The sequence below is a fragment of the Ochotona curzoniae genome, unplaced genomic scaffold, assembly GCF_017591425.1.
Source record: "Ochotona curzoniae isolate NIBS_2020 unplaced genomic scaffold, NIBS_Ocur_1.0 contig_4501, whole genome shotgun sequence".
NCBI lineage: Eukaryota > Metazoa > Chordata > Mammalia > Lagomorpha > Ochotonidae > Ochotona > Ochotona curzoniae.
In genome coordinates, this window is record NW_024466307.1 from 11,050,613 (window position 1) to 11,076,585 (window position 25,973).

A 25,973-nucleotide genomic window follows, 5' to 3' on the forward strand; every position below is an offset into this window, starting at 1 on the left:
TACAAGCAGAAACCAGTTCCACACTGCCTCCTCTCCACGCAGCAGGACAAATTTTCCTGCAATCTGGCTTCTCCCTTGGCAACCGTCACACTGCAGCACCTCAGGCAGGGCCACCCGAGGGTCCTCACATGACCAGGCCATTCCTCAGAACCAGGTCAGGGCTGCTCATGGGCCAGCAGGCCTGACCGCAGCTTCTGCAGCTCGGAGTTGTCAGCAGGGTTTGTTAACATTTCACTTCCATCCCCAAACCAGGAAGTGCCTTTAAAGATGAGCCCAAGACAAAAGCAATCCAGCCCCAGAGGGAAACCCAACAGACTGAAGCAAGGCTGTGGGGAGGAGCGAGGGTGGTTTTCCGGGTTCGGATAGGAACCCGAGACCTCCTCCCCATAAAACAGCATCAAATGCTCTAGCTCGCCAAGGAATCTCAGAAGTCGCAGACCTGGGCGGGTACACCCACAGCCCTGCTCGCTGCACTGTGGGCTCTGCTTCCTCCTCAGGGCGGTCCACACCCGGGCCGGGCTGCAGCCAGTAAATCCACTCTACCCAACTAGTGCAGATTATAGAAAAGAACAGAACTGGCGAGATTCCCCGGAAGGGTCAAGGCGCAGGGTGGACCACGCCCGGGGAACCGTGATCCTGTGCCACAAGCGCAGAGCACGCCCGGCGGGGTGTGGTTGGGGGGAACCCGTAGTCCCCAGCACCCTCCACCACCAGATCCCTGCTGGTCGGCTGAAAAGAGGGGGCGAGTTGCTAGGCGAAGTGTCTTGGAGCTGCGAGCCTGGACAGTTGCGGCTGGGGCCCCCAGCCCGCACGGTGCAGGAAGGGGAGGTTCCCAAGCAGGGCGAAGGGGGGCCCGGAGCGGCTCGGGGCTGGGTAGGAAAAGCTGCCTCACGGCCGCGCCCTCAGCCGCTCGCCCAGCCCTCGGCGCTCCCAGCCCGCCCTCGGCCAGTCTCTGCCAAGCCTTCCCGGAGGCAACGCCGCAGCTTCGCCATGTCCCAGCCGGGCCAAAAGCCTGATGCCTCTCCGAGACCCCGGCGTGCCAGGCACACCCAGGAGGTGAGTGACTCCTGCGACAGAGGGAGGAAGGCCCCTGTCCTGGAGCCCTCCGGCCCTGGCCCGCTCTGGGCCTGTCTTCCCTGGGGCGTCCGTCTGATAGAGCTCCGGGCTGGGCCCCCGCCTCAGGGCAGGTGGCCTGAGATGACTGAGGACTCTAAGTTAGGGAACAAGTGCGCTGGGCGTGGCACAGGCAAGGTGTAGGAGTAGGGTCCCGGGGAGAAAAGTTGGTTGGAGAGACAGGAGTGACGTAAGGCAGGGCGCCGAGGAGGGGTGGGGGGAAATGAAGTTATCAGGACCTCCCCAAAGTGGGGTTGCGCCAGGAGATTCGGGCTCCGATCGTCAGTGCGCAGTCGGGCCGCAGGGCGTGGCTGCTCCCTAAATTTGACACTTCTCAGGCTAGCTCTGATTGACGGGTGGGGACAGGGGCGGGGCACGGTAGGGGCGGGATCAGGGTCACACCCCAAAGGTGCCCGCCCACCTGGTGGCTTTGGGGAGCCAGAGGAGTCCCACGCCAGCCGCGCCCCCGCCAGGCGCAGTGTGAGCCTGGAATTCAGCCTCACTCCCAGCTTCCCAGGGCTTCCCGTTGACCCCACCGGTTGCCGCCATGGCGTTCGCAAGCTGGTGGTACCAGACGGTAAATAGGGGCAGGATCGGGAAGGGAATGTTGCTAGAGTGGCCATGCTCTTCTAGGCTGTGGGTGAGGGTGGGGTGGGGGGCAGGTACTCCTTTTTCTGGGATCCCTCGTGGGATCTGCATTCTCCTGTGGAGTGGAGTAGGTATTCCGGTCACAGATGCGGGGCGCAGGAATTTGCAACTGGGGTTTCTTGTTTTCATTCCCAAGTGGAGCTTCAGAAGTTTTAGAGGAAGGCGGTTCCGTGGTGTGTGTGTGTGTGTGTACGTATGTGTGTGTACTCTCAAATACTGAGGATGCAAGGAACCAGGACAGGAGCAAGAAAGACGCAAGGAACAGATGGGGCAGAGAGAGCACGATGCCACTTTGGATAGGAGATTAATACATGCCGTACCAACGAGGCGTGATAGCCAGTCAAGCTGGGACTTGCAGTGTTTTGGAATCAGGTAGCAAGGTTTATCGTTAGATTGCTTTCCAAAAAATATGTTCAGAGGTTTGATTGCTGCAAAGAATGCCAAGATTAATGTGCCTTTGATTTACAGTGAGAACTCTTTTTTTTTTTTGTAAACTACAGGCTAGATGCATGCCATAAAGGTTGGTGAGGACTAGCTGGAATCATACGTCAAGCTTCTGTTTGTTGCTGTTTTTTAAGGATTTTTTGCGTTTACTCTTAATGGCTGTCAACTCCTGTTTCACTTTTTGCTAAATGTTTCCAATTGCATTTCTGAAGATAGTATTTTATAGATGTGCTAAGAGCAGAAGTTTGCTTTGAGTCACTCTTGCCCTAAGGTCTTATCACAAGGCCCCATTTGAATGGTCTGCAAATACGGATGGCAGTAGATCATAGTTGACAGCTGACTTGCCCTCCCCAGCCCAGGATCCTCTAAAGAAACCTGTGCCGTGCTACCTGGAAGGCAATGATTGAAATCTGTGCCTTTAGCATTGTTTTTGTTAGGCATCCCCTGGCATTTTTGTTAAAAAAAAAAAAAAAAAAAAAAAAAAAAAAACAGCTCTCAGAACCCAGTTTTTGGAACTGTCAGGCAAGCCGTATGCTGGTAACAACCTCCTAGATTTGAGAGTGTGGTTTGTGTCAAATTTTACCTTTCCCGACCAGTAGAAATGCGAGCATAGTGTGAGCTGTGCACAGAGGAACTTCAGAAAGATAATGGGGAAGTGGCGTTAAAACCTGTGTCTATCTTGGTACATAGAATTTAAAAAATACACAGGTTCCATGGACTTACTGAGGTCTCCTTATACGCACCGATTTCAAATTGTGAAGTATTTATTTGCATGTGTTTGAAAAGCAGAGAAACGATGCCAGTCAGTGATCTCCCGTGTCCTGGCTTACTCCCCAGATGCCTGCCACAGGTAGCGCTGGACAAGGCTGCACCCAGCAGTTAGGAACACTGAGAGCAGGCACCCAACTGCTTGAGCCATCACTGCTGCCTACCAAGGTAGACGTTAGAAGGAATCTGAAATTGGGAGCAGAGCCAAGACTCAAATCCATGCATTCCAGTACTAAATGCAGGCATCCCAGTGGGCCAAGTAAATATATTTAAGATGTTATAAATATAATAACTGTAAAGATGATCCTAAACTTAATTTTCACAAACTTTTTGAAATGTGCTTGTATGTATTTTACAATTTGGGACATAATTAAACATTTCTAGAAACCACATTAACAAAAGCAAAACAAAGGAGGTGAAATGAATTCTTATGTGTTTTATTGTGCTACTTATAAGATATACAATGTCCCAGATATTATTTCAATGTGTATACAACCATTGAAATATTTTCCATTCACTTTCTTGTATTAAATCTTCAGAATTCAATATATACTTTATATTTCTTGCACATCTTGATTTCTACTTACCACATTTCAAGTGTTCAGTAATCACAGTTGATCAGTGAATAGGGTATGAGACAATGTAACTCTGAACTAACCATGGGTTACTAAACTTAAGAAAAAAAAGTGAGTTGAGAATAGACCATACTTAAAATTGAATGGAAATGATGGGTTATTTTCTCACACACAAAAATACACACATGTATATAAATGCAGTTTCTTAGCCGATTTCATAAAGTTCAGAGATTTCGCTAAAGACCACCCATAAATCCTCTAAAGTCCAAGTTTATAAGACATACGCAGTGAAAAATGTAGGCTATGTCTGTGTGCATTGGATGTGTTACATGTATGTTGTACAGTTCCTATAAATCATGCCTGAGAGTATGCATGTGTCACACGTAGATGGAGATTTGTGTGGTGGTGTGCGTGTGTGTAGATACGTCTACAGAGCAGTATCCCCTTGGGCCTTCATATCCATGGTGTCTGTACCCACAGTCAACCACCTGCCAATCAAAAATACTTGGAACACTGTGCCTGGACATACATGTTCTATTTTCCTTGTTACTATTCTCTCAACAGTACAGTGCAACAAGTATTATACAGCACTTAGCATGTATTAGGTATAAGTCATCTAGAGATGATTTAAAGTGTATAGAATAAGATGTGAGTAGGCTATGTGCAAATACACATCCTCTTATAACAGGTGCCTCAGCATCTGCTGACTTAGATACCCATGAGGATTCTGGAACCAATGCCAGGTGGACACCCAGGAGCCACTGGGCAGAACACTTCTGGGGATTCTGTAGTTCAGATTTCTTTAGAAATCTGCAAAAAATTTGAAATACTGCAAAAGGTTGTGAGTGACCTACTTGCTAGAATGTAGACTGACTGAAGGAACATAAGAAATATGCCTAGGGTGTGTCTCTTTCAGAGCATGCCACCTACGAAGCTTGTCCGTGAAACATTGTGATGTAGTTGCCCACGTTGTCTGTCTCTCCTTCTAAGTTAATGTGTGTTTACAGTAGGGAGGACCATGTAACTTTATAAAAGTTAGACTTGAAGAATACTAAAGGGCATCCCAGTGATCAAGTGCTGAAGAGGAGTGTGGCTTCCACCACCAGTGCTCCCATTCCTGAATCACTGACTGATTCTATCAGTCCATGTTAATTAGAGGTGTTTCTTAGCCTAATTAGATGCATGGCCCAGTGATGGTGTGATCAAGGAGTTCAGTCATTTGGGAGGTTCTGTCATGGCAACCAGCCTGCAATGAGGTGTGGCAGGCCAGCCTTTGGTGGCAGAGCCCTTCCAGGGCTGCCGTGGGTCTGCCAAAAGCACACAGACTCCACAGTGGTGGAGGCAAATGGCTGTGCGCTCTCAGCTGCTGTCGCAGCAATTCACTTGTTTTCCATTGCGTACAAGCCATTCAGACAAGGGATGCGTCTGAGGCTATGTTCCTCTAAACAGTTTTGACATTTCCTAGCAAGTTAATTATATTCTACAAGTGCTTTTTAGAGAATGATTGTAGCTCTCTGGGGCTGGAAACAGTGGGCGGTCATTTACAATTCCAAGGTGAGTTAGTTATGAATAGACTGTCTCAATGGATACCAGACAGCTCCAAATAGGCTTTTTTTTTTTTTTTTTTTTTTTTTTTTGGCAAAGGCAGAGTGACAGAAGAATGGGAAAACAGGTGTAGATAGGAGAGAAAGAGACAGAGACAATGTGAGCAAACAGTTGGTTCTCTCCTGATGGTTGTACCAGCCTGGACTGGGCTACATTGAAGCCAAGAGCCAGGGACTCCATCCTGGTCCCACACCTGGGTGATGGGACCTGAGTACTTAGGCCATTTTCTGCTGCCTTCCTAGAAACAGTAGGAAACTGGATCTGAAATGGGCAACTGGGATGTGAGACAGCGCTGAGATGTGCGCTGCCAGCATCACCCCTGGTGGCTTAACTAGCTGTGCTGCAGCATTGCCTCTAAGTACACCATTGTTAATCCCCTCTCCAGGTACTTTTAAGATAAAAAAAAGATATTAATATGACACTACATCTAACAAATCCTGTGTATATAACTTGCCTGCTCAGATGGGTCTGTTAACTCAAGAGGCAAAAGATCTGTGGTTAATTTTCTGAAGAGTTTTATCTATTTATTTGAAAAGCACCGTGTGTGTGCATATGCATGCATATGAAAGGGAGAGAGAGAGCAAGCTGGTTTGTTTCTCATTTCCCGCTTCCTGAATGCCTGCGACAGCCAGGCTGGCTAGACCACAGTTGGGAGTCTGGGACACAGCCCTGTTCCTTGTGGGGAAAGGGACACGATACTTGGACCACTGATGCTTCCCAAGTGCTAGAGTGGGAAGCCAGATCTGAGAAGCTGGCCCTTACACAGGTTCTTGGGTATAGGATTCAGGTGTCCCAATGCTGGCTATAGGATGTTCTGTAGTAAAACTGAAATCACTGTTGTGTGATACTAGGAAGACCTGTACCCTTCAGGTAAAGGGATCCTAAACTTTTCAAAACATTTTTGGCAGGAAATATTTAAATAAACAGAGAAGAAAAGAATATAATGTGCTACCCAGTCACCAATCAATTGTCACTATATTATCAACATTGTGCTAAGCTTGTCTTATCTATCTAAACCCCACCTCCATCAACACACACCCTTCCAAAGAATTTTGAAGCATGTCAGTTGCAAATTAAAGTGTTCCTTCTGTAGCAAACGTGATATAGAATGTTGAGGAAATGAATTCCATGTCTCCTGTATAGTTTAGGGCATAGTATGTATGTGGGAGACCAATAAGATACACAGTTGTAGGATAGACATTGAATTAAACGAAAACTTGACTCTTTTGTACTGTAAGGAAAGTCAAAACCAGATTCTGGTGTGGATGGCTTTTGAAAATGAAACGCTTGAACCTTTGCTTACTCCCCACATTCCTTTCCCTGTCTTATAATTCACCATTTCAGACTGATGCCAGGGCAAAGGGGAGTGGAGTACTGCATTTCTTCTAAATCTTCAAATCTTATTTTTCCTGCTCTGTTATACTTATTTTGAAAGGCAGAGACAAAAAGAGGCCTCCCAAATTTGGTGGATTAGCTCTAGCTAGGTCTTCTCTCTGAGTGGCTAAGGCATAAGTGCTGGAGCTGGCACCTGCTGCTTACTACGGTTCCCAGCTGGAAGCTGGAATCAGAATGGAAAGCTAGGATGGAAAAGCTAGGCACCATGATAGAGGATGGGACATTGGAGTCAGTGTCTTTAAACTGTGTCTGCTGCCCCTTCCTGATCATATTCCTAAATGTACTGGACTGTGGATCAGGTTTCTCATGTCCATTAGCTGTTATCTCAATTATGCCAATCCCTGGGATCAGGACCCTTCTCCCTATTTTAATAAGGAGAAAATGAGAGGTTAAATCATTTGCCCAAAGTCACACAGCCTTCCAAGTTCATCCATGCTCACTCTGTCCTGTTAGATTTTATTATAGTCAACTAAGGGAAATGACCGAGGATTTAAAATAAAAGAATGTAAAGGGGGCAGGGCATTGGTTGTCCAGGAACAGAAAAATCTGGGGTACTTAGGGGGAGTAATGTAGAAGAGGGAGGCAGCCCAGAGATGAGTGATTACAGGGAAGTGCTACCATCACTTGGCTGGAGGGATGGGAGCAGGAGCAGGGTCATTTGATGATGCTGCACCCGTAGCTGGCCTGTCCTGCAGGAGACACTGTGGGTGGCAGAGGCTCCAAGAGGCAGAGGGAAGGTGGGCAATGTGCCACCTACCACCTCCAGCCTCCAGTGATTGCCTCCCATTGACCAAACCCAGCTTGCTGCCATCTACAAAGAGCAGTGCAGCCAGGAAGACCCCCCACAATGCCAGTAATGCAGGTGGAGGGCAAGCAATGCCTGGAAGGCATTGACATCTGCACCCCGCAGACCTATGGAGCAATGCCAGTTTGGTCTTTGTGCATGTGTTCAGAGTGGCAGTGTTTTTGCAAGGAGGATAGCTTTTAGGGTGTTTTGCAGAGAATACTAATATGCCTGTTGTCTCTTAATGTTTCCAGGTATTTTCTCAGCCTCTTGCTCCTTTACCTAGTTTACTGAGCTGAAATGAATTGGCGTTTCTTCCCAGGGAGTGTTCAGGAACTTGTGGAAATGTGGTTATTCAGGGAAGATAAGTCACAGTCCTGCCACATGTATAGCAAAACAAACAAAAAAGGATAGAATTGAGCATCTTGTTGGAAGGTAGGATATAGGTGTCTGAAGCAGTTAGTGAGGGAGGTGTTCAACGGGGTACCAATTTGTTTTACTAAGGAAATAGAGACTGGTGTGCAGACATGAAGAGAGGATACCTTAGTAGTCGAGTGAGGTTTGGAATTGGTTAGGAAATGCTGGCAAGAGCACAGGGCACTGGGCTCCTCCACTTGGTCCAGGAGAAGCCCAGAGCTGGGCCAGTCTGCCGCAATCCCTCCCCTTTTGGTGCCAACTTGGGGTGAGCTGAGGAGTGGAGACTTCTACCATCATAGTGTGCACAAGTCTTTCAGAACTAGTGGTTCCCAACCCTGGCCTCACAAGACCATCAGCCAGGGATTCCAGATATACGCATGCCCAGGCCCCAAGCTTTTGGAAAGATTTCACCTAAATCTGGCAGGAGGCTTTGCAAAAGCTGCCCAGCTGCCTGAGGCCTGCCCTGCAGGTGGGACTGACTGCCAGCCAGGCTTCCCCAGTGTGTGTGATGGTGATGGCATGATGAGCATGTGCACTAGGAAGTCCAGAGGAGGGGGCGTGCGAGACGATCTTTCACTATTTCCTTGTTTTACTTTAGCTCTCCCAGGCATGCAAATATTGATGTCTCTAGCCTTATCTCTCAGGGAAAGAAGGAAAATTTCCAAGTTTTCAAATAACCTGTAGTTTAAAAACAACAACACTGTATTCAGGTGTTACACTGTACAATTCACCCATTAAAGCATACACTGCAATATTATTTTAGTATGTTCACAGGATGGTGCCATCATTGCCACAGTTTAAAGTGTTTCTATATCTTCCTAAAAGAAAATGATTTATTTGAAAGGCAGAGAATGAGAACTTTCTTCTGCTGGCTCACTTTCTAAATGACTGCAACAACCAGAGTTGGACCAAGCCAATGACTAGAATGCCATCTGGGTCTCCCAGGTGGGTGCCAGGGACCCAATCCCTTGAGCCATCACCTGCTGCCAGTGTGCCCATCAGCAGGGGAGCTGGAGTGGAGCACATATCCTGAGCTTTTGTGGGGCAAACGTGGAAGGGACAACCAGTTACATCTGGGCGTTTGCCCTTCTTAGGGATGGTTTGAAGTTGGTCCTTAGTTATGTCACCAGTTGCTTGGCAATTGACTGGCGTTGATTTTCTTTCAGTAAGCCAGTTACTAAAAATGCCTCCTGATTAAATTCAGGAGGTTACTGGTTACTTCTCAATGCTAATTGCCCTCAACCACAGGACAGGACAAACCAACCCTTGACTGCAACAAGTAGAATAAGCTTGGTAGGGAGCTTCCTGCACCAAGTGGCAGTACCCTGGGTGGGCTCCACCATGAGAATGCTTCTGTTGGAGAACTTAATCCTCCTAAAACAAGATTGACTGATGCAAAGAACAGTTAAGGAAATGTCAACCACAAGTCCTGCTGTTCTTGGCTATTTTATTGTTTGAGCTAATATTTATGTGATGTGATATTAGCTAATCCCATTTAGCAGGGTAGAGCAGGAAGCCATGAACTTTAAGTTAAAAAATTTCATTTACTAGTTTTATGTTATTGTAAAATGCATCAATCACAGTCATTCTTCATTTCCTCATTCATATAACCTTATGCTTTACTTTTTTGTTTTAAATAAGACTGATCAATATGAAAGTTCCTTGCAAAACTGTAGACAGCATAAATGATTGTCATTACTAGTAAGAATATTATTATTACTTTTCCCAACCCAAGTACCTTCATTGTCCTGCAGCTCTAGTTTGTGATTCTGCAATAGGGAACATCGTAGTATTTTATTTTTTGGTTTCACTGAGGGCAAACAGGAAGAATCCATTAATGTTCCTCTATTTTCTTACCTTGTTATACTTCCCACAGTGTGAAACAAATAAAATAATTGTTTGTACTTCCCTTCCAGGAACATATGCATTTTTTATTTCTCAAAGAAATTCAGTGAACTTTAAGACTTAGTTTAAAGGATTATTTATTTTAAAAGTGACAGAAAGATCCAAGGAAAAAGAGATCTTCCATGTGCTGGGTTTATTCCCTAAATATGCATTTCAGAGGCTGGGAAAGGCTCAATCCAGGTTTCCCACATGGGCTGCAGGGACTCAGATACACGGGACAGCACCTGCTACTGCTCAGGATGTGCATCAGCAGGAAGCAGGATCACAAGTGGAGCTGTGACTTGAACCGAGGCAGTCCAGTAAGGAGTACTGTACCCTAAGTGCTCCAAGCCTGCTTGTTAAAATTTTGTCACTAAGCGTGAGTGCTTCTTAAAACTTCTGTGTGCCACATAAAAATACTGATATTCATCCTCTATGACATTCATCCAGTATTTTAAAGACATTTAGCTTCTAGATATGATGACATCTTATAGTCATGATGAGTAGAAGTTGCAGGCCTGGCCTTGCCCTCTATCTTTTGGCCTTGGTGAATATTCTGGAAAAAGACCTCTGGGAAGCTCCCAAAGCTATCAGGAGCAATGGTGCCTTGGAAGGTTGGGGAGAATTCTTGAGTTCATGCTGAGTCAAGGCTTAAGCCTAACTTCAGACATGCATGGTCTCAGAGATCTGATCTCCGTGGCAAACCAGACATCTCCTGTGCTGGTGATTTGGGCTGTGCAGTTCCATGAGGCACTTGGTGGGAGACGAGCTGCCGCCATGGTGTCACCATCAGCTCTGGATCTGGCTAATTACAGAGTGACTTTCTGCATCCCTAATGAATGTCTGTGGTGTCCCTTCATTTTTCAACCCCACTTGCTGGGATGCAGAATTACTAGGGTTGTCAGGGGAAAATGAAAGGGGCCCTTGTTTTCAAAGTCTGTGCAATAATCCTTTTGGATTAAAATCACTATTATCCCAAATCCTCTATTAAAGCATTATCTTTTTTTTTTTTTAACCATTCTTACAGCATGTTAATGAGAAAGCCAGTGGATCGTCTTCTAAATCAGGAGAGAAGAAAGGATCCGATGAGGTAATCCCCCCAACACTGGGTCTTCATTTTCTTTTGCTTTCAAACTGTGCATTCTTTTGTGACATATTAAGTAAAAATGCAGGCAAGTGCTGTTACTGGAATTAGGAAATTAAGTTTTAAATAAGAGTTGCTTTAAGAATGTAAGTGAAAACTGTTGAATAGTGGGTAAAGTGTTCGTATAGAAGCAATCTTTAGGAAAGTACTCAAGATGTTGTTGTTGCTGTTATTGTTTTGTTGGTTTGTTTTGTTTTGTGTATGTTTTGCCCGTAAAGTTGGGTGAATCTTAGTGGCTTTTTTGGCGTACATGACAGGTATAGAAGGAAAAGCAAGGGCTGGCCTAGACTTTCCTTTTTCATGTGAACAAACCGGGAAAGGACAGTGTTGGCCTAGATTAACCAGTCATTCATGATTCCATAAACAAAAAGAAGACAGGAGCCATTTTTTCATCAATTCTGTAAGAAAATAACCCAAAAAAACAAACTTCCCTCCATGTTGAGATGGATTCCTGTGGCTTTCTATTTTCACCTGTGTCTTTAAGGAAGAATCCTGTGAAAGATCTGCTGTTTGCTTTTTTAAAGTGTTATTTATTTAATCAAAAGCCAGAGTTACTGAGATAGAAGGAGAGACAAAGTGATACTCCATTTGCACGAGTCCCTCCCCCTGTGGCCATAGCAGCCACGGCTGGTCAACACAAGGCTAGGATCCTGGAACTGCATGCTGTTCTCCTGCATGGGAGGCAGGGCCCAAGCACTAAGGCCATGTTTGGCTGCTTTCCCAAGGCCTTTAGCAGGGAGCTGGATGATAAGTGGAGTAGCCAGGGCTTGAACAAGTGCCCACGTGGGATACTGGTATTGTGGTCAACAGTTCAGCCCTCTACATCCAATAAAGGTCCTACTCTCTGTGCTTCAAAAGGGTACTGCATTTGCCTCCATTTATTGCCTTAAATGTAATAAGACTCAGTAGGGAGAGTCATCTTCATTGCATAGAAAGGCATCACTTCTGGCTTCTAGGTTAAATCCAGTCAATTCTAGAAAGGTAAATAGAAATATAGAAATCCTGAAATGATCATTTTATTGTTCCTCTGTTATCGATATTAAGCAGTTTATTTTGGAAACTTGGTTCTTCTTTCACTATTTTATAATATTTACTGTCAGGAGAATATTGTGACTAATACTTGTTATATATTCATTCTTTCCTTTGCCAAAACTCATAAAGGTATAATTTAATTTTTCTTCCTAACCAGCTTTATAGTGATTTTTTTTAATTTATGGAAGGCAAAAGCTTCTTTCACAATAAAAAGCAAAAATAAACTTACATTAAAATTTTAGCCAATATCTTGATTAAATTACTTTGGTAGTTTTCGTTTTTTTCTTAAATGTTTATTTATTTTTATGGAAAAAGCAGATTTGCAGAGAGGAGAGAGAGAAAAAAAGATCTTCCACCCACTGTTTCTCTCCCCAAATGGCTTTATTGGCTGGAGCTGAACCTACCCAAAGGCAGGAGCCAGGATCTTCCTCTGGCTCTCCCATGCAGTTGCAGGGTCCCAAGGCTTTGGGCCATCCTCTGCTGCTTTCCCAGGCCACAAGCAGGGAGCTAGATGGGAAATGGAGCAGCTGAAACACAAATCAGCATCCATATAGGATGTAGGCACTTGTAGGCAGATGATTAGTCATTTAAGCTATCACACTAGCCTCTAGTTTTAAGGTTTTAAAATTTATTTGAAAGAGAGAAATAGTGGCAGAGAGAGAGAAAGGGAGGGAGGGAAGGAAGGAAGGCAGGCTGGCAGGCAGGAAGGCAAGCAGGGAGGGAGGGAGCCCACCCAGCGAGGTAGCCTAGTGGCTAAAGTCCTTGCCTTGCATGCCAGGGATCCCATATGGGCATGATTCTAATCCTGGCAGCCCTGGTTCCCATCCAGCTCCCCACATGTGGTCTGGGAAAGCAATTGAGAAGAGCCCAAAGCTTTGGGACCCTGCACCCATGTGGAAGACACGGAAGAGGCACCGGGCTCCTGGCTTCAGGCTTCAGATTGGCACAGTTCCAGCTGTTGTGACTACTTGGGGAGTGAATCAACGGATGGAAGATCTTTCTGTCTTTCCTCCTGTCTGTATATTTAAGAAAAAAAAAAGAAGGAAGAAAGAAAGGAAGCTGACTTCCATCTACTGGATCCCCCAAAGGGTCATGATAGTTGGGGCTGGGCCAAGCCAAGACAAGAGTTTAGAACTCAGTTTAAGTCTCCGGTATGGGTAGCAGGGATCATCTACTGCCTTCTCAGGCGCATTAACAGGGAACTGGATCAGAAGCAGAGCAGCCAGGACACAAACTGGTGCCCTGGTACGTGATGCCTGCATGGCACGCAGGGGCTCAACACACTGCCTCACAGTGTCGGCTCCTTGGTTAAATTATTTACAAATATATTTCCACATGAACAACATTTTCCCCCTCTTTTACCTACAAGGAAATCTCCCTAAGTATCATTCAGTTCCTTTCACCTTTATTTATAGAGAATTTATCAGGTTACTTACTTAGGTAAATGGTGATTGCTTCTTGGTTGAAAACTGGTATTGCTTCATTCTCCTGATCAGGAAATAATGTATTTGGTTGTTATTGTCTTTTAGTATTGATCAAGACGAAGGTATGTACACACAAACTAAATTACTGTCTTCTAATGTTGGCAGTGGGTAGTAAGCTGTCTTGGATAGTTCTGGTGCATTGTGTTGTAACTTGCAGGCTTCCCTATTACCTCTTGTAATAGTTGGTTTAGGCAGTCTTGTTAGCACAGAGTTAAATCTTTTCTATTACTTGGATTATGAAGCTCCTCAACTCCCCTGGGTAACACACTGGAAACACACAACTCAATAGCTCTGTTACGAATCCCCAGGGCAGGACTCAAGATCTCCATGTCCGGAGAGGCAGACTGTCTTTTGGTCTTGACCCTGAAAGGCTGACCTCCTACCTCAAAAGGAAGAAGAGGGGATTTTACAATCTTGAGGTTAGAAAATTCCAACAATATTTCATTCCATCGCTGAGCTATTCCAATTTACAACCCCTGCCTTCTTGCTTTGCTTTATTCCCCCAATCAACACAAGCAAAATGGGCATAGAGGTGTTTTATGTGGCTTAAATTATGACTTTGGAACAAAAGCAGATTCAGCAGAGCTTTTTTGAGCAAAGGATGATTCATGAATCGGGTACCAATCAAGCTGGAAGAGGTGCAGAGTGCACCACCATCTCACCAAATTCTGTGCTGTTTATCTACCTGGCATGTCTTGGGTGCACAATCATGGGAGTGGGTGACTGGGGAGTGAAGATGTGTCCCCAAGGTGGTCTGTTCACCCAGCATCTCCTTCCTAATGCTAATGCTTATACCACCACTACGAATTTGTCAAGTCCTTGTGAGATGTAGAGGAATTTTAAGACAGAAAATTCCATGGGCAAACAAGTCGAAGATAAAATAGGTAGAAAACAGGAAAAAGAAAAATGGAAGCATTTAACCTCAGCATCTTTAAATATATGGAAACCAAGAGATCTTTCCAAGCATGCAATCAAATCTATTTCAGGTATTTGACGAACACATTTGGCCACTCTGAGGGAGTGTTATTCTTTTAGCAACATATTTCAGTAACTTCCTGCAAATTAGAATGTCAAGCATCGTTGTAAGGTGTGATCTCATAGAACTAATTTTAAAAGCTTCAAATTTAATTGTTATATATATGAATATCTTTTTGAACTGCAAGTCTTTTTAAATTTTACATTCTTTTATATTACACCGCCTCTCATTCTTTTATTTGAGAGGGAGAAGTGGAGAAGAGAGAAAGTGAAGGCAGAAGGAAAGTGGGAGCAGGGAGAGAGGAGGGAAGAGAGAGACAGGTGCCAGACAGAGGCTCGGATCTCCTGGTTCATTCCCCTGATTCTCACAATGGCCCCTGAGTGGAGCCCAAGCTGTGAGCCAGGAACTCAGTCCAGGTCTCCCACATGGCATCCGGCACCAATCACCTGAGCCATCACCATTGCCTCCCAGGCTACTTTAGCAAGAAGCCAGAATCAGCAGTGGATCTGGAACGCCAGTTCAGGATACTAACAGAACACGTGACTTTTGGATGTGTACAAGATGATCATGCTAGCACCTTGACATCAGTGTGACATTGAATCTAGCCAGTGGGCTGAACTCTGCATTGGAGGAGGAAGCTCCCCGCTGGGTGAGTTGTATAGGACAGTGTTCCCTCTAGCAGGTGACTTAACCATCATCTGCAACCCCGGGGGAGTTACTACAGCAAACACAGCTTGCAGGGACTGTGAATCAAGTGTGGGGCATGTTCATTATGAGGATCTGACTCTTGCTCCTCACGCTCATATTCTGATGCCAAGAAAGAGTCAAGGCTGAGGAGCTTTGCCTGGGAGTCTCACCTGGAGAGCCAGCCTCCAGGGGCCAACTAGGAATCCAACAGGAGAGCCTGGTATATGGCTATCCCAGCTATGAGAGTTTGGAAAGTTCTAGAATTATCTTGGACGGAGGCTGCCTCATTCTCATTCTTAAGCTCTAATTTGTTATTTGTTCTTCCTGGTGTGTATCTTTTTTTTAAAGATAATGTCTTTAGGGAAAGTGGTTTCGGAGTCTGTGAACATAAGCTGTGTCCTTCTTGACCTCACACACATGAGAAAATCAGTCAACACAAGCTCGCACATTCTGGGGTCACAGTTCTGTTCTCTCAACATCCCATACCTGTAGCTCCCTGGTTACCTGGCTTTTTGGGGTGACAAGGAAGCTGTCAGAAACTGCCTGCTTTGGATTTATTTTGAGGAAATGACTTTTTCTTGCCTCGGTGCTTGTCAGATATTTCCCCCTCTTGTTTCTACAGTTTAAAGCATGCCGAGATGTGCCTAGCACTGTATTTCTTCTCACTATTTTTTTCCTGGAATGTCTGTTTCTTTAAGCATTGAGCATCTCTCTTGGGTCTTCAGCCAACATGTCATGCTGAGAGGGAAGTGGTTGTTAATCTGTGTCCTAGTTTGCCCTATGGAGCACCTAATTTATTTCTCAGCTCTGTTCTTGAAACTTCCAGTACAGGTTCAAATTTTATTTATTTATTTATTTTTTTACCTCTGACTACTTTTTTAGTCTCACTGCTATTTTTCCATCTCTGTCGCCAAAGACTCAGGCTTTAGGGAACTAACTGCTTGTTTCCTGCCCAAGGAGGCATGTTCTCCTAAAATTTGTGTTGTTACGGACTTTTTGAGCTCTATTATCTCTTTCCATGTTCAGGATAAGCATAAGAACAATGTCCTCCTTTCTTTGTGATATTTTCTTTTGTTAACAGCTTATTTGTTTATTTGGAAGTTATTTGTTTATTTGTTAACTGCTAAAGGCAGGAACCAGGTGTTTTTCCTGGGTCTCCCATGAGGATGCAGGGGTCCCTGGACTTGGGCCATCCTCTGCTGCTTTCCCAGACACATTAGCAGGGAGATCAGAAGTGAAACAGCCAGGATTTGAACCCTGGTGTCCATGTGATATGCCTGCACTGCAACACCGAACCACCAGGCTTCTGGTACCGGCAGTGGCAGCATGGAACAGCTCTGCCCGGAGCAAATGTTTCTTGAGCACACTTATCTCTTTTTGTGTAAATAAATGCTGATTTCAACTGCATTCTGCATCCACTGTTCTCCACATGCAAGCACATACAGCAGAATGAGCCTCATCTATGCAGACCCTCTACTTGCCTGGTACCTTCCTAACTGTAACCATGATGCAACAAGTACCCCCCGATGACCTCACACGAGCAGCCCAAAGGTGGGAGCACCTCCTGCTCCAATGCATACCCTCATCTCAGCTCCATCCATCTGGAAATGTCATCAGTACAAGCAGTGCTAGCAGTGCGGTGTTGCAGTGCAGCAGAGAGACTTGGCTCAACTTCACATGCAGTAAGAAGCAACAGGAATCGATATCCCATGAGTAGGATGCAATGGATGGGGAGGGGCAATAAGTGGGAAATCATGCAGGGAGTGTGGATCAGCTGGCCTAAGAGTGTTCGTGCTGGAAACAGACTGCCGTGACACAACTTGGGGGTTGGTGGAGGATGAAGAATCTGATAAAAAATGGAGAGGTATCAAATGTCATGGGTGGAGACCCTGCAAAAGTCAGCCAGCCCCATTCTTGCTGAAACTAGAGGTTGCAGAGGTGAACATAGAAACGGAATGGGGGAGGTCAGGGATTAGCTGAGCTCTGAGAAGCCTGCCCAGAGTTTGGTCAACAAGCGAGTCAGTGTTTGTCAGTGTGACCGAAATGCTGCACGTGGCATAGATTTCTTGAATCTGTTCTCAATGAACTTGTTTAATTCAGCTGTATCAAATAAGAACAGCATTATCTGGAAAGGATGTGGGAGTGAATCTGAAAAATCAGCCTGTCTTAGTAATTAGGACTGTGAGTGCCTGGTTGGTTAGTCACAGCAACATTGGCCTCCCTGGGCACTCCCTTTTGCAAGTCAAGGTCTGACGGCTAAGTGGGGTACATTCCACAAACATCTCTCTGAAATCTAAACTCTGTGGTTCCATTTTGAAAAAAAAAAATATTTCTCTATCGGAAACTGAGAGCTGAAGTGATCTATCCACACACCTATTTTGGTTTCACTTTGTACCGGGAATGAAACTTGCTTCTGTGAACGGTATTGTGGTACTGGCTTTTGTTCCTGCTGCCTGAAAAGACAGTAAATGTAATATTGAATTAAATTGACAGATGTGTTCCCATGGTTCAAATTGTCTTGAAACTCTTCCTCTTTTGTCTTTGGAGGTTGAAACCGTTTTATCTCTTCCCTTCAATTTTCTTTTTGCCAAAATCAGTGTTCTCTGGTTTGCTAACCTTCTCATAATTACTTTGATACAGTTCCCTCGCTGTGGGTAGTTTGAATAACTTAGATTTATATTCAGACACTAAATATTTGTTTTGCAACTCAGGATGTTCAAATACTATAACTTCTGAAGCCAGCTCAACAGAGTTCTGAAAAAAGATTGAGCAATTATTTGAGCATGCCAGCTGTCAGATTGAACTTGAGTCTCTCCATATAGATTTGCTTATATAATTTCCCTGTGCTTTCATTTACTTATTTGTTATTACTAGAGAGAGAAACAGACACACACACACACACACACACAGAAGATTCCTAGTCGCTGGTGGACTCCCCAAATACTTACCTTGGGTTGAGCCAAAGCCTTTTGATTGGTATTTTGACTGCTGTGCCAAAGGCTTGCCACTTGACACTCATTGAGCTGCAAAAGCTCTTGTGTGTTTATGTTTTTGAAAATCCATGAGATACAGCATCCAATCTATACATCATTGTTTGCAAGCTGGAGGATTCCTCAGCCTGCTCCTGGGCTCCTGGGCTCCTCTCTTAGTGGAAAGGGGAACTCACTCGCCCCTACCTTGGTTTTAATCACTGCACTGGGGGAAATCAGGTGCTGTGACCAACTTCCCTGCCATCTTCATGGCAGGGAAAGGTGCACATTCTTGGCCAGGGTGGGAGAAGCTGTCCTTATCCCGCCTCCCACCCCTGCATCATCACTGGAAGACTGGAGAATGTACTCCTGCAAACCCAAAGTGCCCGTTTCTTCGTGCCCAGCCCTTACTGGAGATTGCTTGGGCTTCTTAAATGGTTAGGTTTATAGTTTTCATCAAATTTGGAAACAACGTTTTACCAGTTTTATTTTCTCCAAATGTTTTGTTTTGTCTTCCAATCTCTCAACCTCTTTGGGGAGGCTGCATGGTCCCACAGCTCACTAAGAGCTTTTTCCTGCCCTTTTGTCTGTTTCACTTTAATTCCGCCCGCTGTATTTTTCATCCTAGCCATTTTTTTTTTAGTTGAAGTTTGGTTTAGGTTTTGTGTGTGTGTGTGTGTGCGTGTGTGTGTGTGTGTGTGTGTTTATGAGTCCTTTTTTTTTTTTTTCCTTAACATGTTTCGGTACCTTTTTTGTTGTTGAAATAATTGTAGAGTCCTAAAAAGTCACATAGAATACAGAGGTTCCAGGAATCTTTGTCTGCTTCCTCCAGGTACCGGGCTTGGCTGTTCCTTACCTTGCCTGGTTTGTCAGTTGCTCATTTGGGGTCTGTTTCATAGAACTTCCACAGTTCTGTATGGAATGCGTGTGTTTGGGATGTTTGGGGTGGGGGGTAGGTGTGCCTGGAAGCTCTCCAACTCTGCTTATCACACAGACATGATCAGTCATTAACTCCACATCATACTGCTTTCCCTTCTGCAGACGGTGGAATGCGGGGCTGAAAGCTCCAAGCCACTGATCTCAGGCACGGTCTTGCTGTAGTCTAATCCCCACCCTGACCCAGAGCCCACCAGGTCTGGCCTCCTGAAGACACAAGCTGCTTCTATCACCCAGAAGATTCCAAGGGATTTAAGACATCTGGGTCAGAAACCAGGCTCAGAGACTAAGTAGGAGAGTGGAAGAGTCTCCTCCCACCCCTGTTGCCGGGAAATCACAGAGGTTTTAGGAGTTCTGGCCCAGGGACCTAGAGCAGAGACCACATATATATTTCCCTTTTTTAAAAAATTTAAAGTTATTTATTTGGAAGACAGGATGATTGAGAAAGGAGAAGGGAGAAAGGAGAGAGAGCGGAGAAAGGATAGAGGGAGAGAGAGACATCTTCCATCCACTGCATTCCCCAAATGTCCCCCAACAGCTAGGTCTGGACCAAGTGGAAGCTAAGAGCCAGAAACTCTACCTGGGTCTCCCCTATGAATAACAGGGATCTCCAAGGACTGGGGCTCTCATCCACTGCCTTCCCAGGTGTATGGACAGGGGTTTGGATTGGAAGCAGAGCAGCTGGGACTTGAACCAGCACTCCAGTGGGCCTGCCATTGTTGCAAGCAGTGGCCTAACGCACTGTGCCACAACTCCAACCCATGTAGTTCTTAATGATATCAGAATATGATCTTCCAGGGGCAGCTCTGATACAACCTGACAAGGCCCATTTCCAAAGGATCTGACTATAAAGCTGGCCTTTGATTAGAATCCTAGGCAGATCCTAAGGGAAAAAAAAATCTGCGTTGTGGAAACATGTTAGCATAATTTCTGGTGATATAAATAATAAAAGCCGAAGGAAATTGTTAGCAGCCCCTAAGTCCTGTCTTGAGTTTGCTCGGGGGGGTGGGGGAGTAGGGGTCTGTTAAATGACTTGCTTGAACACTTTGGCCTGTGCTTTTTAGAACCGAGATTTTATTTTATTTACTTAGTTCCTGTTCTTTCCTTTTCTTCTGTTTTGTTTGTTCTTTAAAAAAAAAAAAGATTTATTTATTCTTTTATTGGAAAGGCAGATTTACAGAGAGAAGGAAAGAAAGATATATTCCATCTGCTGGTCCAGTCCCCAAATGACTACTGAGCTGGAGCTGAGCTGACCCGAATCTAGGAGCCAGGAGCTTCTTCCGGTTCTCTCACGTGGGTGCAGGATTCCAAGGCTTTGGGCCATGTTCTACTGCTTTCCCAGACCACAAGCACTAGCTGGGTGGGAAGCAGAGCAGCCTGGACATGAACCAGTGCCAATAGGGGATCCTGGAGCTTGCAAGGCAAGGATTTAGCCATTAAGCCATAGTGCTGGATGCCTGAGATTTTCTACCTTTGTACCACAACCCCATCTTATATTCAAACCTAAAGTCATCTCAGGCATGATGGGGCTCCTCACATCAGTGAACTGGAAAGTTGGTCTTTAGAGAAATCCAAAATCTTGGCCTGCAATTTCCTGGCTGCTGCTTGACCAGGACTCTTGCTGTATTTACCAAAAGGGGGGCAGCATTTAGCCTAGGGGTTCAGATGCCCATGCCCCCCGCAGAGCCTCTGGGTTCAGTTCCCATCCCAGCTCCTGATTCTAGCTTCCTGTGCCTCTGAGAGGCACAGATGGTGGCTAAGGTCACTGGGTCCCTGCCTCTCTTGTGTGTGATCCGGATTGGGTTTCTGGCCCCCTGTGGCTGTTGGAGCTTTTGGGGAGTAAATCCATGGGTTGCAGCTTACTCTAAGTAGTAATTTCTCTCTATTTTTTTAAAGAAAGTCTGTTTAGTTTTGCTGTCATCACCAGTTTCAGCACGGGGCTTCCCTCTGGAGGCCCGGCCTGTGACACCAAACAGTGCATTACCTGGCTTTTAGAACTCCACTGTTGTTTTAGTTTAAGACCATTTCAGTGTCATTGAGAAGTTAGGGTTAGGAACTGCAAGGAGACATGCCCAAAAGGCACTCATTTATTCTTGTCACGCCTTCCTGGTTGATAGAGCCACCGTGACCTGGGTGTCCTGCTCAGGTGTGAAGTGTTCCTGGGCTGCAGGTGAGAGGGTCACCACCAGGAGGGGACGTGGCTTCCAAGTCCATCGAAACAGGGCTGCTGCTCTGTGTTTGAAGTTCTTCCCTGAGAAGAGTGGTTTATGCACTGCCTCTGTGACCAGCAGAGGACAAAGCACAGACACCTGCACACCTGTCCCTATTGATTGGAAGGCGGTGACAGCAGACCCACCAGGTGCCAGGCCTGAGGATGGACATATAGTAGTGAGGTGTAGGATGCTCTCAACAGTGAACTTTTGATACACTTTGAGTTAAAGTGGCGAATGTGCATGTTGGAAGGTGCATGGTTGGTTTGCAAGGAAGGATCTACCCGGTGACATGGGCTCTGGATTTATGGAACAGAAGAAAATGATGAAACTCCAAATTTGAATGTATCATGAAGTTAGCACTCTCACTGATAATCTTTTACTTTAGAGATTTCAGTGTAACTGTCGTTAGAGTGAATGGAAGCTCATATATCCAGGAGTTTGTTTGGGGACTTTTGGAGTAAGTACATGAATTGGGCTGTGTCTGAGGGCAGATCAAGCCCTGTCCCTAGTTGGTGAACATGCTGACCTAGCCTGGTGAAGGATGTGCTAGGATGGAGCAGGGATTCTGCAGGTGGATGCGGCTGATAAGTGATATGGGATGAGCATCTGCGAAGTGAGTACAAAATGACTCAAAGCCAGAGGGCTTGGAAGACTCTGCCTTGGAGATGAGGGAAGACTCTCCAGGGATGGGTGGGACCCAGAGAAGTCCAGGAGCACGTCAGCACCTGGAAGAGCTATTGGTCCTAAGCATATCTGGCCTCAGGACCATCTGAAGACATCACTCTGAATAATATCCTCAACCCACTTCCTGTTTCATTACACACCCACTCTGCCTGTAGCCACCTTCGCTTCATTCGGCAACTCCAGTTGGCTAAGTTCACGCCCACATCAGGGCCTCTGCACAGGCTTCCCTTTGCACCTGGAATGCCTCCCACCCACACCCCGTGCTTACCTGACTGGTTGGCAGCTTCCCAGCAGTTGGGTCTCTGTCAAATGTCACGTTCCTATCTCCCATCTTTCCTGTCTGAAGCAGCCCTTAGCCAGTCACTGTCACGTCGCCCTGTTCTATACGTGTATGTCACTCTGAAGTCAGCTTGTTTCTGTTGACTTACATCAAGTCTGAAACCTCCCCATGGAAAGCAGGTGAGAACAGGCACTTTTTCTGTTTAATTGGTCATTACATCCACACTGCCTAGGATGAGACCAGGCTCATAGTCTGAACAATGAAGAGTACAGAAAGAGAGCCAGTTCTTATACACCAGCCAGAACAACCTACTGCTAGACTTCCGTCACAAACCTGAAATGAAGAAGTCCGGACCCCACACCTAAGTGCCTTTCTAAGCTTTCCTAGTGTGTTTTAAGTGCCTGACAGTGGCATAAATTTGAAAATATTTGCTAGATGAAAATTTAGTGAAAAGAGCATTTTTACAAAGTCCACTCCCTTTTCAGCTGAGCTGAAGTGGTTCTTGGTAGGCTAAGCCAAGTGACTCGAGGACAAGCTAGATTTTGCAGTGACGGACCATACACAAAGACAAGTTAAGTTGAGAAAGTTACTTTTTAAAAGATTTATTTATTTTTATTTGAGAAGCAGATTTACAGAGTAAAGAGGAGGGGCAGAGGCAGATCTTCAATCTTTTGATTTACTCATCATCTCTCATGGGCTTATAGCTTCATGTTACATGTTTCTTTGGAATGTAGGTATTTGGAAGACATACAGGATATGCTGTACTGCTAGGAAAGCAATTGTGTATTTTACCTTTCCTTCACCCCAACCCTCACTTACCATCTTTTCCTAAGTTAAAATACTTACATGACAAAAATGCAAAAAAGAAAGCTTTTTGAGATTACCCCATTATAAACATCAACAACCCCATATGAACACCAGAGATCATACTATAATCTGGCTCTTCTTCATATAAAATGTACTAATGTGTTTGCATTTAATGAAATGTTCTTGAGCAGCCACATGATGTTCCAAAAGCCTTACTATGAGGAGCGGCTGTAGTAGTGGGCAAGGAACAGACCAGAGCATACCCCCTAGCTTCTTTCTGCTGGCTGGGACCATGATTACATTACTATCTATTCCTCTAGCTCTTCACCCATAAACTACAGATGATAACAGAACCAGCTTCACACTACTTACTGTGAAGATTAACTAGGTTATTACACATGATACCTAAAGGACGTAGAGAACTCAGAACAATGGTCCCAAACATTCAGTTACTACAATCCTATCATCTTATTGTTATCTGTAGCACTAATAGGTGAGTGACCTCTACACAATCCATTCCCTCGTATCACTCATGATTATCGCATATGGTGCGGTCAGCATTTTGATATTAACATTGTGAATATCTTTAAAGACAAAGCATAATGCCCTTGTTCTTCTTCTGGGAGGTCAGTGGCCACAGGTAGAAGTGCTAGGTGATGCCCAGTGCTGGGTCATCCTCTGTGGAGGTTCTGCCACTGCTGACGGCCCCATCAGAGACAGAGCAGCCACACCAGTCAGTGAAGGGCTTCTGGCAGTACATTTGGGGGAGGGGAAGTGACCGCTGCCCTTTTGAGATGTCTGCAGTTCCCCAAAATCATTGAATATCAAGCAACTGGGATGTAACAATTGACTCTTCAGTCTTTACAGAGTCTTCAGATGGCGTCATGAAAAGTTACAAACAGGCTTACTTGGGGTGTGTTTAGTATATTAGTCTGTGCTTTGCTTCAGAAGATGTTTATGTTATTATGAACATCAGTACTCAGCCCTCTTGTTCGGGTACTGTCCTTCATTGAATTTCACATTTTCTGTTTTCCAGAAAAAAGCAGCCAGCCTTGGGAGTGGTGAACCTTCTAGAAGCCATGTTGATGGAGCAGCTGCCGTGACCAAGGTCAGTCACTTTCCAAGCAGAAGGAGAGCCCTGCTCACCTCACCCTCACAGAGGGTCCTGGGTACCTGGGACCTGGAGGGTAGGCACACAATGCCAATTTTGGGACAAAGTCACATTTTCTATGCTAGAGAGGTGATGCTATTAACACTGTTCATGGTTGGAGTGATTTTGGATATGGTGTAACCATCTGTGTTGCCATTCTTCCTGGCTCATCTTAAGTGCTCACTAAGTATCATTGTGTGTGTTTATAGAAAAGACTGGACTTTTTGCTAATTCTGAAAGTAGAAATATGGTTGTCTTGCTTCTTTGGCAAATATTTCTGATATCACTCATGAGTGTTAATGCCAGAAGGCTCTCTGAAATTCTCTATGAAAGGCTTCCAACCCTATGTTATCATTATTCCTTTGCACACTTCAAATTTTTCCTTGCCAATATCCTGCTCTCTCCCACCTCCATCACAGCTCTTTGTCATGTTTTCTTTCTCCAGTTTCCTAAATAGCAGTTTCCCAAGGGTTTAACTTTTCCCTTCATTCTGTCTCAGACCTATGTGATACATTCACGTGACACAAAAAGGTCACAAGGCCTGGATTTGACTTTTAGGCAGCAATGGGAAGTCGTGGGTTTCTGGGCAGGTGGCGGGAGGGCTCCAGGAGGCAGTAAAGGGATCTGTAGTGAAATGGAGCTAAATGATGAAGGAAGAGATGAGGGCAGGCCTGCATCAAGGATGCTTCAGAAGGTCCATGGAAACACAGAATTTAGTTGTACCTACAGAGCTAAACGATAATGAAATCCTAATACACAGAAAAATACACCATGACGGGAAGCTAAAGGCATTAACAGAGAAGAACTGATTTTGAAAGGAATTAGAATAATTAACCTGGTTTTTAAAGATGTGTTTGTTTGAAAGCCTGAGCAACAAAGAGAGAAGGAGGGAGGGAAAGAGGGAGAGAGTTTCAGCTGTGGATGATCAGATGGGCCCACACTAAGAAAAAGAGTGATGCTTGGCGACAGTGGCAGGAGCTCAGGGTAGCCCCCCTGGCCTGCCTCATGAGAACCTTGCGGGGAGGAACTTCCTAAGCAAGCAGTCACTCAGCAGCTCTCTAGGAGCACAGAAGTACTCAGCTACGTGCAGGAAACACCACTGCTTAGCCCTGGGGCTGCCAGGCCCAGGCGTGCAGGACTGAGGCCTGAACGAATCATTCTATGTGACTTTTGTCATGGGAGAAATGAACATCAGTGAGACCTGGGGGTGGGGGTAGGGAGTGGGGAAGAAAATACTGGCAATTAGCAAATAATCTTGAATTTCTCTTCATTAAGAATTTAGGATGTCTTCTGCCCAGGGAGTAGTAGTAGGACATGGGAGTTGAAAGTTTTATCAGTTGGATGTGACGGGAGGAGTAGAAGAAGCAGGGTGCTGTGAGGACCCCTTGGGAGGGGCAGTGAGGGACAGAGAACCACCTGCTTCAGCTGCCTGGGGGGCTCTGGGCTATCAAGGCCCACGGGAGCGCTGCTCCTTTTAAACATGCAAGTGTTGGTTTGCTTCCTGGTTTATATAAAGAAAACAGAGAGGCAGAGAGATCTGTCTGATGGTTCCCCAAATGGCTACACTAGCCCAGGTTGGGTCAGATCAAAGCTAGGAGTCAGGAACACCACTGTGGGTGGCAGGGACTCGTGGGTGTGAGCCATCACTGTGGCCTTCCAGGGTCTACGTTGGCAGGAATCTGCAGGACGTGGAGGTTTGCACCCTAGCACCTGGATGTGGAACATGAGCAACCCCAGAGGTGTCCTGGGTGCTGCGCCAAGCACCCAAACCCTGCCCTGCCTCTCTAATGCCAGCTGCTGTCCCTGTGTCCTGACTGGTTTATGGCTTTGGGAAATTGCTAGATTTCTTTTATAATTCTTTTCTCTAACTTTTCATACATTTTTTGTATTGATTAGTTGGCATTCATCTGCAAGAGATTATTTCCCCATTCTTATGCAATTCTCTATAGCAATGTAGACCTTTTAATTCATATTTTAT

The 25,973-nt window shown here is 45.4% G+C and overlaps 1 protein-coding gene across 3 annotated transcripts in view; it reads left to right on the forward strand.

Annotated features, from left to right (window-relative positions):
- Positions 1 to 546: 546 nt before the first annotated feature.
- CAST (calpastatin) overlaps positions 547 to 25,973 on the forward strand; it is an 83,088-nt gene continuing 57,661 nt past the window's right edge. The window contains exons 1-3 of one of the 3 annotated variants that reach the window (XM_040986077.1): positions 547 to 1,056; positions 10,661 to 10,723; positions 23,882 to 23,953. In XM_040986077.1, coding sequence (XP_040842011.1) covers positions 991 to 1,056; positions 10,661 to 10,723; positions 23,882 to 23,953 — 201 coding nt within the window. In that variant the 5' untranslated portion in view covers positions 547 to 990. The remainder of the gene's footprint in view (positions 1,057 to 10,660; positions 10,724 to 23,881; positions 23,954 to 25,973) is intronic. The other 2 variants (XM_040986078.1, XM_040986079.1) reach the window with 2 other exon arrangements.